At 42.4% G+C, this 18,505-nt stretch overlaps 1 protein-coding gene across 1 annotated transcript; it reads left to right on the top strand.

Annotated features, from left to right (window-relative positions):
• The first annotated feature begins 3,250 nt into the window (after nucleotides 1-3,250).
• ppp2r2ab (protein phosphatase 2, regulatory subunit B, alpha b) lies at nucleotides 3,251-17,939 on the top strand. Its single transcript, XM_079235058.1, has 10 exons — nucleotides 3,251-3,344; nucleotides 5,523-5,591; nucleotides 8,208-8,305; nucleotides 9,944-10,109; nucleotides 10,625-10,737; nucleotides 11,790-11,967; nucleotides 14,111-14,275; nucleotides 14,948-15,117; nucleotides 15,734-15,825; nucleotides 16,213-17,939. Exons 1-10 carry the CDS (start codon nucleotides 3,338-3,340, stop codon nucleotides 16,490-16,492), a joined length of 1,338 nt encoding a protein of 445 aa, XP_079091184.1. The 5' UTR covers nucleotides 3,251-3,337; the 3' UTR covers nucleotides 16,493-17,939.
• Nucleotides 17,940-18,505: the final 566 nt, after the last annotated feature.

Genomic DNA, 18,505 nt, shown 5'->3' with positions numbered 1-18,505 from the left:
AGTAGCAATCAACTGTCAATGGCTTTTCCTCTTTTCCTTCCTCTGTTATTAACACAGCGTTAAACCTTATGAATGTCATCCAGTTTCTAAAAACGAGGGGCCGTAATGTATGCACACATTGACAAAGCTTCAGTCATGCATGAAAACATCATAACAAGAAAGTCTTGTTTTTTTGGAGCCTTCACAGTGTCAGACAGCAACACAAGCTGCATTCAGCCCGGCAGGAAGTCCAGCAGGCCTCAATAGGCAGAGTACACTTGAGATTTGAGACTTGGACATGAGTTGGACAGCTCAACCAAAGAAAAAAAGAAAGAAGAAGTAACATATTTTCCCAAGATCCCAGGCTGGGAGCCTTCAGGATAGTCTTAACTTTATTCGGCAGAAAGCGTTAGCCCGCCCACAACAGCGTTTTAATTATATAGGCCTTGCAACAGCTTGTTATTTCTTTTTTTTCACTAATAACTGAAGCTTGCTTCATTGTCGTTGGCCATGCTGGCAGCAGGGCTGTAGGGACGGCAGTGTCGGTCGGCCCAAAATATCCCAACAACTAGGCGGATTACCGTGACATTTTATTCATGCTCCCCAGAGGACACCGATTTAGATCCATTGTCCCAGAGGGAGATTTGTTCCCCAGCCAGTGCAACACAGGAACATACTGTTATAGACGACGCATGAAGTCTACATGAATGCTTTCATGCCCCTTCCAGCGTCCCACAACAGGGCCAGCGAGACAGTTTGTGGCAGAGATGGCGACTCGGACTCCGGGACTTGGACTCAAGTCACACTTAAGTGCCCAAGCACTTGGGAAAAATGACTTGTGGGCCTCTCTGGGTTTGAGGGGCGAGAAAGGGTGTGTTAAATTACAGAAGAGTATAAACTGTCATTAGTTGGAGACCGAGTGTAAATAAGGTTTACTCTAGCTGTTTTGGAAAAATAGGGTCTGCTTATTATTACATAACATATAATGTTAGCTATATGTTCCTGTTACCCTGAGTAAAGTTAGTCTATGTTGATTTTTGAGGGCAAAATACAGTGAAAGTGATCTGACGAATAAAACTTGCTCAAGGTTTTTTTTAACAGATGGAGTGATGATTTAGTGAATGCTTTGAATTCCTTAGAACCTTCCTAGAACAGGATGACATTTTTGGTTATTAGTGACATTTAGTGACAATGCCACTTATCGTGAAATGAAATTACACTATCATAATCATCCTTAATATATTTGCAACACATTTTATACAGACATGCATGGTTGCCAGATGATAAACCCTAATGACCGTGATCTTGACTTTTCCTCCAGTGCCAACATAAGGTTGACACGTGTGGGTTTTTGAGTGAACACAGATTAAAATTCCTTAACTTTTAACAACAAAAAAAACTTTGGTTTATGACAAAATACCTGCAAGAACTAATGACATGCCTTTCCTCAGCTGTGCTTTAGTGCTGTGTAGCGAATGTTAGCAAGATGGTGACCATGGTAAACGTTGTACCCGATAAACATTAGCATGTTAGCATTGTCGTTGTGTATCTTGTCTTTGGAAACGTCAATTATGGGATGCTCAATCATTGACAGGTGAAGTGGGTCAGAAAGCAGTAAAAGTGAATTGACAGATATTGCAGTTGGCAGTTTTGAAAGCTCTCCTCTAACTGCACAAGCTTCCTGGCAAAAGGAACTACTCATCCTCTTTTCTCCTGGGCTTGCCATTTATTCCTCCTCATTCTTGCTTCTTTTTTGTTGTTGATAGCAAGACCTTAGCGACTAAGGAATGCTGGATTTCTCTTTTCTTCAGTGGGCTCACATCTCCTGAATGAGACGAGGGATCTGAAGTGTCCACGTGGACGGTGAATCTATAACTTACACATCTGAAGGCCTTCGTATCTGTGGCGCAGGGGACACATTACAAGCTCTTAAATCCCCTCCAGAGGCCACCAACAGACTAATGTGGGGACGCCACAGATATCTTGCTCGGAAATTCTAACAGAGCAGAGGTGCATTTTTGGATTTGCAATATTCAATGCATGGAAGTAAATATTCAGAATGTGCAGAGGCACATATATATATATATATATATATATATATATATATATATATATATATATATATATATATATAGCCTTGCAATGTCTATTTTCTCCTCTTTTATTAGCTTTAGGTCATTAGTCTTGCATCATTGACATCTGTTGTTGCAGAAATGATAAGCTGGATCTCCCTTTTGGAGAAAATAATTTCATGATTTTCTAAATTGTCATTTACTGTAATCAGACACACATGTCTAGTTACAACGGAGTGATTCCCTTATTGCTCTGCTTTCCCCTGGAACTTTAAAGGTGACGCCCCTTGTAAGGCCTCCTTTACACAAACGTGTCATTTTAGGAGGCGTGGAGGAGAAGAGGATGATGCTTCAACAATGATCGTAAGGATGATGATTATTAATATGAATACTGCATTATTTCCTGTTCCAGGGAAGTATTTCAGAATCAGGGTAAACTGTATAAATGTTGACACATGCAAGTTATTTCTTTCTCATTTAAAAAAGCATCCAAATGCAGTTATACTGCGAACATACCAACATTTAATTTGTTAAATGTAAAGAAAAAAGGTTGAGCAATATATATAGTATATACTACAGTGTTATGCAAGTGCAAAGGAAACACATACATATAGACTTAGTTACTGTACAGACGGAGGTGATTTATGTGTATAGAGTAGATGTGATGTATATACAGTCTTTCAGTTTGAGAAAGATTTTGAACAAATAAATATGACTTATGGTTGATAAGTTACAGCGTCAGTCACATTGAAATGGACACTTCAAGATGTGACTACTGCGTTGTATTCTGTGTTTTTCATCACGAAAAATATAGATACTTTGGTAAAAATGTGGCTCAAGCAGCAGTATTAGGCCCTCACTTGACAGTTTGATACTCTCTCCAGCTCAAAAGGTGTTTCTTTATCTGCGTGCACGCGCATGCCTGTGCATCTGCCCCTGTGTGTGCGCGAGCATTATACAAACCATTTGGTTCACGTGCGGAAAGAGAGGGGTGGGGAAGAAGTGACTTGTGGGATGCGGCAAGAGAGAGAGGGAGAGCGCGCGACACACACACAGTGAGAGAGTGACTGACACACATAGTGAAACAACAGCGAGAGGAGCGGGAAAGAGGAGGGGAGCAATAAAATAAGTCGTTTACGGTTAATTGAGCGCCTGCCATTCAGGTTTGCGCAGACAAACGGCGGAGATCCAGCGGAAGAAAAAAAGTTCAGACCCTACAAACCAGCGCGTGGGAGTGGGAAGCAGGATCGTGACTGACTGAGACAAGCTCCACTGTCTGTCTCGTCATGGCAGGTAACTCAATTTAACCAGAACACACACAAACACCGCGAGCAGGCCGGTGTGTGTGTGTTTTTTTTTTAAAACGCAAATCCGTTCAAACTAGAGCTCTGCCCCAAAGGTTGCACGGTTCCGCTAACCCAGCCCAGTGTCAGTTCAGCTAACGGCTACTAGCTAACACTAGCAGCTAGCTAGTGTTAACGTTAGCTATCCAGGAAACTCGAGCGTCATCGCCCATCTATCTGGCCTGTGTCTGCCGGCTACAGCTAGCTAGCTAGCTAGCCAACCGGCTGCTGCTAGCAAACGGTGGCTGTTTACCGTTATCGCCGGCCCGGAAACAGTCTCGCGAGCTAGCTAACGCTGCAAGCCGTGTTAGCCAAACATTGCTAGCCGCGACACCAGCCCTAAATCGCTAACTTGTCGTTGCTGCAACGACTGCTTCTCAGACTTGTGCACGGGATTTACTGACTACCACTAGCGTTAAGTCACCTAATCTACTAGAAATCTAGAGAAATTAGCTCGTCGGCTATCGCCCCAGTGCACACATTTCTCACACATACCATGACTGGGTTGACAAGCCAGGCTAGCTAACGTTAGCTAAAACTTTGACATTGCCCACATGCAGGCTAGTACTCCGGGCCTGCTGCAGACTGAGCAAGCTGTTAAATGTTCTGTGCAATTTCGGACTAAAGGGGCCGAATAGTCAAGTATTGGGGGTGGGGGGCATAAATATGCATACGTCGAAATGTTCTCCCCTCAAATATGATTCAAATAGTCAAAGGTTTTTGATTTCCCCGTGTAACGTTAGCATTTCCCATTTCATTCATCAGCTGATAGTCGTGCAGTGAATGTAGAGTTATTAAAAATGATATGCGGCTGAAGTCAAATTTATCCGGTTGAGATTGTTGGCTATTTGTTCATTTGGCAAACAAAACTGGTCGCCACTGACGTGTTTAGGACATGCATGTGGTCCAACTGGGCGGGGAAGTGACAGTGGTCTTAGGGCAGAGGCTCTGCACATCGTCATTTTGTTGAAATTGGCTGATTAAGATGATTTAAACATGAAAACAACTGTTTACTATGATCATTGTATTCTACACAGAAGGCAGGCAAATCTTCGAGTGCTACATTTTTGTCCTGACCAGCACCAACCCTGTCCTGGCTGTTTGCTTTAAATCATGATTCATCTCAGAATACTGTGTATGATGAAGCCACGGTGACTCATAAATGTCCTTGGCTATTCTGCAGAGCTATTCCACTATGTGTTATCGACAAATCGGAAGCCTTTAGATTGTGTAATAACAAATGATCACGTGTAGAAAGAAGAAAAGAAAAAAACGAATTTATTTTTCTATGTTGTGCAATGAGCTGTGCTCAGGGAATAACCTGTTGAGGCAAATGATGGAGGTCATCACACAAGCCAGCATGTTTATTCTTGTTGATGTATTTTTAACTTACGAGTTTGACGTAAGAGCATCTCCTGCTGGTGTAACTTGCCCAGGCTTATAATGAAAGCTGTTTCAAGATTACATTCACCTTTTATTACTATGATCTGCAGCTAAGTACATGATTTGCAATCAACTTTTCTCTCAAAGCGATAAAGCCACCGTGCCAAGGCTCAAATGGAATTTCTCATTCAGTAGATGCATTCGTTCCTATTAGATGTTAAAGATCCTTGACATCCAAGTGGCATGTTTCTTGATATTATAAAATATATTTAGCCTCTTAATGTTCTGATGGCATAGCTGGCCTTGCAGGCATCAAGTGTGAAACACTTCAGGGATACCTATATCTTGAGTTTAGTTTTAGAGAGATTGAGGAGTCATATTTGATATCAATATTGTCTTTTTAAGCGAGACTTTGAGAAGCTGTTGGAGGATATGTGCACACATGTGACTGCACGTATTTTGCAACAGGTCTACCATCTCACCGCAGTTCCAACATCATTTCAATTATGTGCTGAAACAAAAACTTATAAATGTGCAACTATTTGCGCAAGTATAAACAAGGAAAGGTCCAAGCGCACAATGAGTACACTGATTTGACTTACCACATTGTATAATTCATTACCTCTGAGGCACTCTGTTCCTCACGTTGCGAGGCAGTAGGATTCTCGCGATGTCACAAGATCATGTGAGAAACGCAGGATCCCACAGAACTGTATTTGAAGATTTACATTTTTCGTCTCTGCAGGACCTGGAGGTGACATGCAGTGGTGCTTCTCTCAGGTGAAAGGAGCCATCGACGATGACGTAGCTGAAGGTATGAGCTCTGCCCAGGACTAGTATTTGTATATTCATTCGTTCCATTCCCACTGGCTAGATATAGCTTGATTTACCTGTGACCCGCCATGATGTAACGCACCTCAACTGTGCACTCCCTGCGCTAGGGCAGTAATAGGACGGGTCGATCGACTGGCTCGCCATAGGCGGTCATCATGTAGATGACGAGAGTCTGTGCAAATATTTAATAGGCTCTTTATGTTAAACTCCCATGTGACATAATTCACTCCTACATTCTGCTTTTACTCGTATCATACAGCAGCCATGTATGCATGTTCAGGTAGTCTTTAGGCAAACCAATCTCCTCTTCACATTCACAACTTTACCAGTGGCAAGTCACTGGAAGGTTCTTATTGCTACAGGAAGTGCAGCCTTGTTTATCACTGCGGTCAGTGGCTGACTACGAAGTCTTTGTGTCGCGATCAATTTGGAATCAAATGGCATAATATGGATTTGAATGATTTAAAAAAAAAAAGAAGCAGCCGCAGTGGGCTGGGTAGATGAAGAGCATCGGATGACAGGTGCCACTTTGGCGTTGCCTGGCTGATGGACTCTGATTTCAGTTGCTCGTGGTGCAGGTGTCCCAACTACAGGGAAATCCTGCAGCAGAGCCTTCTGCAGGCCAGATGGCTGGGGATGGACAGAGGTTCAGAGGTTCTGAATAATATAACCATGAGTGTGAAGGCTTATCAGACGCAGCACAGCAGTTAATAATCCTAATAGACAGGATTTCTGGAGAATTGTCACGGTGGCAATCATTTCCCACTTCTCTCTGGATTCAAGGTAAACTGTTGAATAATAATTATTATTATTAAGCACAATGCTTCACTGTATTTTACCTCCAATGTGTGCTTACACATGTATTTGACTGGCCAGCACTGTGTGTTTACTAATAATATTGCCCTGACTTGCCATTTTGTTACTTTGCCTACCCTCCTTGATTGTAAATGGGGTGGACAAAGTGATACAAATGCCACAAACGATTGCCTCCAAAATGCAGTGCTGTTGTTGGTCCTTCTGCGAAACTCTGGCTGGTGGCTGCACCCCAAGAGATGCAATTTTTTTTTTTCTGCCGCGCCTTTTAAGAGAAAATGTATGTAAGAATATATACTTTCTCTTGATTGTATTTTATCGCTTGCTTCATTCAGCCAGCGTTTAACTTTCCATGTAGCTGCAGGTTATTGGATCACGCCACTCTTTTGAGTGTAGTCTCAACAGTACACAAAGGTTGGTCATGCAGCTGGAACCTGAACAGTGACAACACCACACTAATGTTGTTCAGTTCATAATGCTCTACAGCAGTTTAGCATGTTTCAACCATTTAACACATTGCGACAGTTAGGTATGTCCCCCCCCCCCCATCCTGAAAGCCGGTTCTAAGCGAAAACCGGTTCTATATGAGTAAAACCCAGCGTATTGATGAGTTCGAGGGTAATGCTCCTGCTATCGATACTTAGAAGTCACGGAGCAGCATCGTAAACCTCCGTCTCTGTCTTTGCACGAGTGGCGGAGCTGTGCTTTACTCTGACACACGCTTCATGGCAGAGAGAACAAAATGATCCAGTGTGGCTACATTGTACTCCAGTAGATGCTGAGAACTCCCGTTGTCACAAATGCAATAGAAACCTTGCAAGTAAGGGAGGTAACGGCAACAGTTTATCAAAACCTTTGGCCAACACGCAGAACATAAATCTGCAGAAATGCTCAGTTTGTCGAGTAGCCGTCCGTCCCCGTCCTCTGCCGGTAACGTTAGCGATGCCACACAGTTTGCAGAAGAGAATAGTTAAATGTAGTATATGAAATCTAATCGCTTTGCTAGTTTACCAGTGAGAGATTGTATTTGTATTGCCGTTTAAGAAAGACTTGTTTGTTTAAGTACAAGAATAATAAAGCAAGGTTGATTCTGTTCTTAATTGTCCTTTTTTTTTTTTCTTCTCACAAAATAATCAAAAAGACCAATAAGATTATCGATAAAGAAAAATGCTACATTTTCCTTGGCCTACATTTTTTACTCTCACTGTTGTTGATCTATGCAGCGTCCACGTACAAATAGGGACTTCCGTTTGCCATTAATGTGTAATGTTTCTTAGTAATGCGGGTAGTTGCTTTGCTGTGGCTGTGAGTTCTGTATTTTACATTCCTCTTTAATGATGATAATTAGTAATATGTAGTGGCTTCCCTAGTAGAAGAGCGGTTATAAGTATGTCTTCTCGTAGCAATGCTACTAGTTACTACAAATGTATACTTTTGGCCCCAGGGGGTACAACGCTCACAAAGACCTCGTCCTTCAACCTTTAGCAGCATTGTCCTTCTGCTCCAGCGGGTAACAAAGGGTTAACTACGTGTGTGCGTGTGTGAGCGAGTTTCTGTTTATAAAGCAACATACTACTGCTGGGGGAAACGGGTAATGCTGCTGGGGGGGGGGGGGGAAGAACTAGGTTACTGATCATTTTCCGTCTGCTCTACATGCTCTGGCCTACACGCTCGTCCATCTAGTGCACTCTGATTCTAGCACAGACTGATCTGGGGTTAGTTGGGATTAACTGAGTGGCCCATCATTGTCTTTAGTATAATGTTTGTTTGTGTTTTTTTACAGCGGACATCATATCCACAGTCGAGTTTAACCACACAGGGGAGCTGCTAGCCACAGGAGACAAGGGTGGCCGTGTAGTCATTTTCCAGCAGGAAATAGAGGTACGGCTACAAGTTTGTCTTTTTGTTGAGTTTTATTCCCACACATTATAATTTGTTTTTAAAGGCCAGCCTCTGAACTCAATGACTCGAAGTAAAACAACAACAACAAAACAATACATCTTGACACAGGAAGTAGTTGTTGGTTGCTATATTAGTGTTACGATTGTTAAAATACAGCTAATGTAAACAAGTGATATGCTTTACATCCAAAAGTAGCGGTCAGTTCATATTTAGAAGATGATCTCTTTTAAAAAAAAAAAAAATTAAATGCAATATATAAGAGCGGGAGAGTTGTGTACAAGACGAGGACGTTGTGTATGCGTTGCTCTACTGCTGCAGGCGATATGAATGGAAACACATCCAACATAATTTTTTGGTCAATGTGTCTAAATGGCTCTCAGAGTCCTGTTTACACCTAAACGTGAAAAAGTCGGTCTGTATGTTTTTCACAAAGACGGCATGTAACTCACTTGAGCCGGATGTCTATGTCTCTGGTGAGCGGCTCCAGATAGTGCCTGAATATAAATACCTAGGTATCTACCTCGATTCAAACCTTTCTTTTAAGAAGCAGGTAAAAAAACGTGGCAAAAGTTGTCAGTTTTCATTTGTTTAATTTCAAGTACATAAGAAACAATCTCACCATAGATACTGCAAAGCTGCACCTTAATGCAATGATCATTCCATATTTGACCTATTGCCTAACCAGCTGGGCTCAAGCCACTAGCACAACTCTAAAATCAATTCAAATCCTTCATAAGCAGGCTCTTAAAATACTTGATAAAAAGCCCAGGAGTTATCACCACTGTGCAATTCTAAGTAAACACAGTCTCCTGAGCTGGGATAACATCACTAAATTCTCCTATATGTGTCTTGTTTTTAAAGTTCTTCATGATATGGCTCCTCCTCCACTTGGTGAATTTATCAAACGAAACTCGCAGAGTGGTAGACAAACTAGATCTGTGGAGAGAGGTGACTGTATCATCCCCTTTAGGAAAAGTTCCTTTAGCCAGTCTGCATCCTCAGTAAAAGCAGGACACCTCTGGAATGCCCTGCCCCTGCATATCCGCACTAGCAGAACATATCCCTCTTTTAAACACGGCCTGAAGAACTGGCTTATTAGCAATCAGGTGTGTGAGCATGAATCGTGACTCCCTCCTAAATGATTGTGTGTACAAAATGTGTGTATGTTTATTGATCTTTATGATGATTTTATGATGAGGCCTATTTATATATTTGATCGTAACTTGTATGTTTATTGCTTTTTATGATGTTTTGTTATAACCATTTCTTTCCTTTAGTGATGGCTTGTTATATCTAGCCACAAGGACTACGGTTGAAATTTAGCCTTAGCTAAGACTGACACATTTACCCCTGGGTTGATTGATGTGTACGGTCCCTGTTCAAATAAATGAAATGAAATCCATAACAAACAATCGACCCAGATGTGCAGATCCCCCGGATGAGGAAAAAACAGCTCCTTATCCTCGCTTCTTTTTTAGTTATTGAAATCTATGTCATCGTTTTCACCCGTGATGAGTTTGCATGCCCAGATATAGAACCAAAGAACTGGCTTATTGTCTAACGTCTGCTTCTTTCATTTTTTTTCTTCGTCTGATATTTTGCCCATCTCACGGGCAGAATAAGAATCAGCCTCAGTTCCGGAGCGAATACAATGTTTACAGCACTTTCCAGAGCCATGAGCCAGAGTTTGACTACCTGAAGAGTTTGGAAATAGAAGAGAAGATCAACAAGATTCGTTGGCTTCCTCAGAAGAACGCTGCTCAGTTCCTGTTGTCAACTAACGGTAAGTTAGGCACTTTTAATTGAGCACACATACCCAGCTATTCAACAGCAATCTGTCGTGACTTTCATTCCAAATTCAAGCAGGTGACATTAAAACAGTTATTAACAGAGAAACTAAAAATAGCCCCTTTCACAGTCAAATGTGAGCGAGAGCTGGAATAAAAATGTCAGAAAACCTAACGACGGTGTTCTCTGTAAGTAGGACGAATTCCCGGGAAATCTCCTGGTAGTCTGAATATTTATGAGTAATGTTTTCTGCTCTCTCAAACACAACATCCAGGCTCTCCTCCCTTTTCTTGGACCACCATCTCACGTGTGACAGTGATCTCGTAGAGACGTTATGACCCGTTGCCGGTTCTGTGTGTGGCAGCGGCTTATGAGCAGATCAAACGGCTTTATACAATCTGTGGCTATGAAGACCTGAAGTGCTTTTTTTAAATAACCTTTTAGGCAAAGAGTGTGCATATGTTCGTGGTGCTATATTGTTATTTACCCAATTATTCTTGTCTTTGGCAGATAAGACAATCAAGTTGTGGAAAATCAGTGAACGAGACAAGAGACCGGAGGGTTATAATCTCAAAGAGGAGGATGGACGCTACAAAGACCCCAACACTATCACGGGACTGCGGGTCAGTCCCTGACTCAAACACAGCTGAAAATAATCTCCACACATGTATCTGATACTTGGTACCGCCCAATTTGAAGAAGGTTTGCTTCGGGAGGTAACGCAGGCAGCGTTTTATCAACCGTGATCTGGGCAAACGGGTTATGTGGCTGCAGTTATTCTGGCTGATCGCACCGGATCTTTTTTGTCGGCTGAACCTGGGTGAAACGGTTTGGCAGTTTGCTGAGATCACCTAATAATTGATCTAAGAGAATCCTATAGGAGTCCGTTTTCCTGCCTTAACAGGAACAGGTGTGACAAAAAACAAACTTAGTCATCTAACAGGACTAGCTAAATGTTAGTAAAGCACTGCCTTTATGTCGGCATTCCTGAGATCAGCCGAAATAACTGACAACACCTTCTGTGGGTGTAACGATAGGTGTGTTGTGGCTGTAACTGTGGCCACCCACCAATGTTTATCCACACCAGTAATAGCTTTGTATGATCTACAAAATGTAAATGGTTGTGCCTCTGACTTGGAAGAGAAACTAATGCTTGAATCTTACTTTTTTTTTCTCTTCGAAATACCATTCATTTGCAGATCTGATTTAAATTATTAAACATGGGTGTGTTACGAGTCAGGATGGCTTCCTTTGATGGCAATTTGTGCTACTAATGTTTAGACCCCTGTCTGTCAAAGTCCTGCACCTTCTATGTGTGTGTTTATAGGTATCGGTGCGCTCAGCTACAATGCTCAGGTTTACACTTTGTTCAATAAACATTTCTTTACACTGACTCCGCAGCCACAGACAGATTTCACATCTGTAGTTTTCTTATGACCTGTGTGGATTGCTTTTATTGACATAAAAAATAAGTAAAGCGGTTCTTTAGACTAAAGAAAATGTCTGACATGCTTCCTTTGTGGGTGTTTGTGCGTTCTTTTTTTCATCAAGCTAATTAAATACATGGAATAATTCCCGACACACCTACCACGGTAATGAAAGCCTATGAATGGCTAGATGAGCTCAATGAAAATGTCCTCCCGTCTCAGACCATGTCCCATTTGTTCTCTCTCAGGTACCTGTTTTAATACCCATGGACCTCATGGTGGAAGCCAGTCCACGGAGGGTGTTCGCCAACGCCCACACCTACCACATCAACTCTATCTCGGTCAACAGCGACGACGAGACTTACCTGTCTGCAGACGACCTCCGCATCAACCTCTGGAACCTCGAGATCACCGACCGCAGCTTCAGTATCCTTAACCTCTTAGCGTTCCTGTAAAATTTGATGAAAAACGCCTATCCAGGTATACCCAAAGTAAATTGGAAGCTGTACTTGAACTCTTTGGAGTAAATGCATGGTCTTGGTCTCTTTTGAAAGGTAACAATCTGAAGTATTTCCGCCCAATAGTCAGAATCACTTTAAGTGCTGCTGACACTGAGTTATATCAGTTTGAACACACTGAAGTATAAGGTTTTTATTTCCGCCTGAACATTTCTTTGCAAATAGATGCCTGTAGATGACTATAAATGGGACTTATTGACTGGAAAACTGAATGGGACAATAGCCTGAAGCCTTTTCTAGTCTAAGTGAAAACATTATTATAATATCACAGAAAATGAATATTTTACGCATGTTTTACTAAGGTTATGTCTAGGCGTTTTCCAATAAAGGCCATTTGGAGATGATGGCCTATTATGTGAAAATAAAGAAATAACAGTTAGTCATTTACAAAACTAGAGAAAAATAAAAGACAATACACACCACACCCAGGCTAGCAGTAACACCTAAAGTGTCTTTACACAAACACCTTCCTTTCCCCCAACAGGTCAGCAGCCTCACTAGGGAAATGCACGTCGAAAGGCAATCTACACAATATGTATTCATAATTCAAATTTAAATGTATGTCGAAATACTATAATAATATATATGCTACAACATATAATAATAATAATAATAATAATAATAATAATAATACAACAATAATAAAATACCTGTCGAAAATAATAGGCTCGTACGAGATGAGCCAGTTCTGCGCAGAATTTCACAGGCAGACATAAAAAGAAGGATGGACACACATTTCTACATAAATATATATTTATAAACACATAAATCAAAACGTGATCTGTAAACTACAAGTACACTAAAGATCAGAACTAACAGGAAGTAATTTTATCTGTGACTTCCTGTGTTTACTTTTTCAGTCAGCTGAAAACTGTCCGATTTGGTCTCAGTTTTTTGTGAACGCCTCCTGCTGATGACGCTGCTCGTCTGGATTCCAGGCGAGAAGCGTCTCTAACGAACGAGCCTGTTGTCTCCTTTCAGAAACATTTCCATTGCCTCTTTTGTAGAATAATAACGTGATTTCCCCGACAGATTCGCCATTATCAGTTTTTGTATTGACGCTGAATGAAACTACGTCCACTGTTTACCGTGACGCAGTTGTTGACACGCTCTGCATACCGCTTTCGTCTTTTTATTGGCTCAAATCGGGCTCAGTGGGCGCGGTCCAACGCTGACTCGCGTTGGCTAATGTAGGCTGTGAAGAGGACTTGTTGCTCCTATTGGCTCACGTTTGGTGTCAATCGAAAGGTTAGAGTTCAACGGACAGTCCGGTGTCAAGTTTTCTTCAGTGCAGGCATGATAACGGCTTTTACAGGGAAGATACGGAAATATTTTGTCATATCTGCTGGCTGATTTCAAATGATGCAGCACCAGTTTGTGGATATTTATGCATATAATCAAGTGTTTTGGACAAAATATTTTATTGGATTGTCTGGATGTTTTTACGACGTAACAAGAAAGTTTTTGTTGTAATGTGATCGAGCTACGGGTCACTATGAGGCGTCATCGGTGAGTTGCCTAGATGTGTATATTGTTTGTTTGTTGTTGTTTGACACTAACGTTAACTGTAGCTGCTGTGGGGGTCCGATCTTGAAATGGTTGACATAATTAGAATCCAGAGAACCGTAGCTTTCTAACGCACTACCACACTCGTATCGAACTATAAATAAAGATCGGCTAAAGTGTGCATGTACCGTACACTGTACATTTAAACTGTACAGTGTACGTTTCCTGGCCCGATAGCGGGCCATAGGGCGTCCAGGGGTTAAATACATGCGGGGGTTTCAATGAAATTCTTATCAGAATGAGATTGTCTAATGCCAGGCTTTTTCTTTTAGTACAGCCCAATATGTTTTCATCACTCAACCATGAAAATGTTTGACACAAAGGGGAAGACATTTGTAATTTTCACGTTGCTCTATTTAGCAGACATCGTCACCTAAAGGAAATTGCTGTGATTGTTTTCATTTCAGAGCATGATTTATGAAATATTTTTGCGTTGTGCGCTAATCGCTCTACAGGTTTGTTCCCTAACCCTGCGCTCCTTTAAGACATTGTTGACATCAAACCGGCCAACATGGAGGAGCTGACGGAGGTGATCACAGCAGCAGAGTTCCATCCTCTCCAGTGCAACACCTTCGTCTACAGCAGCAGCAAAGGAACCATCCGTCTGTGTGACATGAGGGCGCAGGCGCTGTGCGACAAGCACTCAAAGTGTGAGTCCCCGCTTCGGTCCCTCTTTAATCCCCCTTCCTCGACAGGTGGCTTAAGTACTGGATTCATTGCGCTAAGCCCCCTGATTGTCAGTGAACTAAACTACACTCCATCTCATACTCTATCGTTGGAGAAGAGGAGTTTCACATTCACAAACAATTCAAAGATGTGTATTCTGCAGGGAACCACAATATTACCACTTGCTGTTTCGAGGTAAAAGGTATGTGGTGGACTTGTCGGCTCTCGCTATCTAACCTGAAGAACATTCCAGTGGAAAGGGCAACTAGTAGCAGTGATAACATAAACCTGGACACGTAGTTCCCAGAAAGAAAACAAAGACTGTCACTGTATTAAAAGCTCAGCCCACATTGTGTGATAAGTTGATATAGTTGCACATTTGCTGGTCCACAACAGAAATATTGAGCATTCCTGCATTCTGGTGAATTTCTATGCACCAATTTATGATGGAAATATTTTTATTTATCTTAAATCACTGTGTAGCATTTAGGACAGAGCCGGCTGCTATGCTTCTGCAGTAGCCCAGAGCGGACAGCTGCAACCACACTGCTATGTGCCGCCAAATCGTACACGCTGGCTCTTTAGGGACGGCCCAAACATCCTCCGTCACACATTCAGAGGCTCATGTTTGTGCCATGTTCCTTTCTCTTGTCCAGTGTTTGAGGAGCCGGAAGATCCCAGCAATCGCTCCTTCTTCTCCGAGATCATCTCCTCGATCTCGGATGTGAAGTTCAGCCACAACGGACGCTACATGATGACCAGAGACTACTTGTCCGTCAAGATCTGGGATCTGAACATGGAGACCAGGCCGGTGGAGACGTATCAGGTAAGGCTGACGAGCAGAAGCAGAGCAGCTGTGTGAGGTGTGTTGCTCAGGTGCAAATCATTTGCTGCGCTTTGAGAGTCTTTTAATAACGGCAGCATTCTCCTGGACTTGGAGGCTCAACATTTTGACTTTACTTGTTTAACCTTATGTCTGACTTAAGTTAACATTGTTCAAAGTCAGATGTGTAATGTTTTCTTAAAGTCTTAACAGAAATTGCACCGACGGCCGTATATATTATTAATTGTCCCTGTGATTTATTTTTTTATTTTTTAACACACTAAATATATTTAATTCAATGACCAATGTACCTTTAAAATGTTTATACTGTGTTGTAGATATGCTGCTAATTTAAAAAAATGTAAAGCAAAGATTTTCTCTTTCCTTCTTTCTAAATAATGGCCACACCTTGTTTTTCTTATTTTTTATATCTTACTTGGAATTCCACATAGTGACACTTGGTGGCGCCATAAACTCATGGTTTTGCTCTTTCTCTAGCCTTTGTGTAGACTGAAGTTAGTTCCATTATAGCTTCTAGGTAATGTGATGAGCACATAGATGGTTAAGAGTGATGTGAGTCTTTTGGTCGCTCCTTCCACGCTGCCTCTGACCCTCACAGGTCCATGAATACCTGAGGAGTAAGCTGTGCTCGCTGTACGAGAATGACTGCATCTTTGACAAGTTTGAATGCTGCTGGAATGGCGATGACAGGTGAGGACATGCAGAGGGGGTGGGGGACTTTAAAAGAAAATCTTTAAAGTAGCAGTGTCTTTCCTTGCTTTGTTGGTGCTGCTTATCTGGGTTCGAAATATGACGTCATGATTTTCAAGTTTTTATTTTGTATTTCTTTACTGACGGTGCCTGCAAATTAGAGCAAAGCTCATAGTCTTGTAACTATTAACTAAGCTGTAAATGTGCTGACTACAAAACCTACATTTAGTTGACAAATTCTGCCTTTTGGCATCTGTCTGAATATCAGCAGAACACCAGCGGTACATTTACATTACGCCTATTTTCTCAGAGTATCTTGTGATGACGGACATTGTTCTGAGGTGGTTCGTGTTAAAAGCTCACGTACCTTTCTCCTCCCCCCGTCAGTGTGGTGATGACTGGCTCGTACAACAATTTCTTCCGGATGTTCGACCGCGGCCAACGGCGGGACGTGACCCTGGAGGCCTCCCGAGAAAACAGCAAGCCCATGCAGGTCCTGAAGCCTCGCAAAGTGTGCGCGGGCGGCAAGCGCAAGAAGGACGAAATCAGCGTGGACAGTTTGGACTTCAACAAGAAGATCCTTCACACGGCCTGGCACCCCCAGGACAACATCATCGCTGTGGCGACGACCAACAACCTCTACATATTCCAGGATAAAGTGAACTAGCGACGCGGCGGGCTTAACGCGAGATCTGGCTCGGGTGACGTTGTGTGCACCCTGCCCCCACAACCCCCCCACCCCACCCCACCCCTCGCAGCCTCGTCCAGGGTGACCTGCGGTAACGCCAACAACCAGCAGCCCTGTCCGGCGCTCCTGGGTGACCAGACTTTGCCACTTTGTTCTAGATGTGGACAGAGGAGGCCTCGCTCTTGCCCACCATCAGCCCGTTAGTGGCAGAGTAACACCTGCCTTGTTGTTTAAGTGATGTTGTGCCAATTCCTCCCTGCTGCCCCTCCTTTTTTTTTGTTTTTTCTGGTATGGCTTTTTTTTGTTTTTTTTGCCAGTCCACCTGCCCCATTCTTCCCCTGGGGTAACATGGGGTAAACGAGTTTAATTTCCTTAAAATTCTGAATACAGACACCTTTATTTTTATAACTTCCCCCGCCATGGCCCTGTGGTAGAAAATGAGAAGAAAAAAAAAAACACAATTAGTATGTCCCCTTATTGTCCTGTGCCATTGTAGTGTTTATTTTTCTAAGAAAAAAAAATGCCACTTTCGTTTTTTTTTTCTTTTTGTAAACACCTTTTTATTAATTCATCTGTTGTACTGTTATAGTATTCTTTGAGTCTCTTCACATGTCTCCCCTCATTGATTAAACCAATGCGTACTCAACAGTCACAAACGTATGCTCGCAGTTTCCCTGGCTCACACACACACACACACACACACACACACACGGGACGGCAACACCGGGAGTTTGAGAAGTACAGTGTGTTTTCACCAAGTCGCCCCGCTCCACTGCTGCTGTGCCTCAGGCTCTGGGCTGGCCAAATAGTTCCAGGCTCCAGAATAGATTTATTTCTTTTTTCTTTTCTTTAATTGGCTCTATGTCCTGTCATCTTCGTGCATTGGTTCCTCTTCCTCTTTGTTTGTGTTCGACAATAGTCAGGTATAAGAGATGGCCTAATCGAAGATAATTATTATAATTGTCATATTTATATTAAAGTTAAAGTCACCAGATTTTGTTCCGTCCCCATTTTGTGAAATGAAACTGGACCTTTACACACATTTTTTGTTTTAAGTGATTTTGAGTATTGTCTTCCCATGGTGCACCACGGCTCCGAAGCAGTACTTCACAACAGGGAAACCCTTTTTTGATTTGACACTGGACTCTTGCTGCACCAATTTAAGTACTTGGATGTGTTTGAAAGTTTAAAAGAAAAAAACATTTGAGGCATTAAGTCACTTAAAGTGTTTTGTTCAAACTACTGCAGACGTTATTACTGCTGCTGTGTGTACTGGTACAATAAGCTGCACAAGGATTCGCAGCGGTTGATGTATCCACAGGTATTTAAAAAAATGTGGACAGGTCAGACTATGTTGATGCCTCTAGTAATGTATAACTACAATTTTAAACTATGACAGTGAAGATAATAAAGGAACTACTTTTTGCACCCTTGTGATTGCCTGATTGTTGACAGTCTCATCTCTGTTCTCCAGCTTTATCCAATGTGGTTCTTCATGTCAATGCCTCTCTAAATCCGTTATGAGATTTCCTAAATCCATGTTTACATCATAAACATGAGTTCATTAAGCACTTAGTCCGTGTTCCACCTGGATTGGTGTGAACCCAGCTAGTGATCTGACCAAAAAGGAAAATCACCCGCCCTGCAATCAGCTGACGTGTCTGCAGACTAGTCTTGGGACAATGGCGTGCACGAGCCGTGTACGTGCTCGTGCACACGCCGCCTCCTCCTACAAAGGCATCAGCTGGTGTCGTTTTGTTTGATTTTTGGTGCTTTCGATCAATAATCGATGCTAATAGTTGATGCACGCCGTAGCCTGAGCGGGTGTATGCGTGCGTGCGCGTGCCCCCCGTTATGTAATTCCTATCCCTCTTTTGTTATCGCCTGGACTGCGTGACGTCATCACCCAGCCCCGGGAAGGTCTGAGCGGTTCGCGCGCGGCTGCTGCTCACAGACCAGCTAACGGTTGGAAAACAAACCGCAGCAGCGAGC

The sequence above is a fragment of the Taurulus bubalis genome, assembly GCF_910589615.1.
Source record: "Taurulus bubalis genome assembly, chromosome: 19".
In the NCBI taxonomy this organism is placed as follows: Eukaryota; Metazoa; Chordata; class Actinopteri; order Perciformes; family Cottidae; genus Taurulus; species Taurulus bubalis.
Note: the sequence above shows the minus strand (reverse complement) of the source record. Positions and strands in the feature narration are given on the sequence as shown.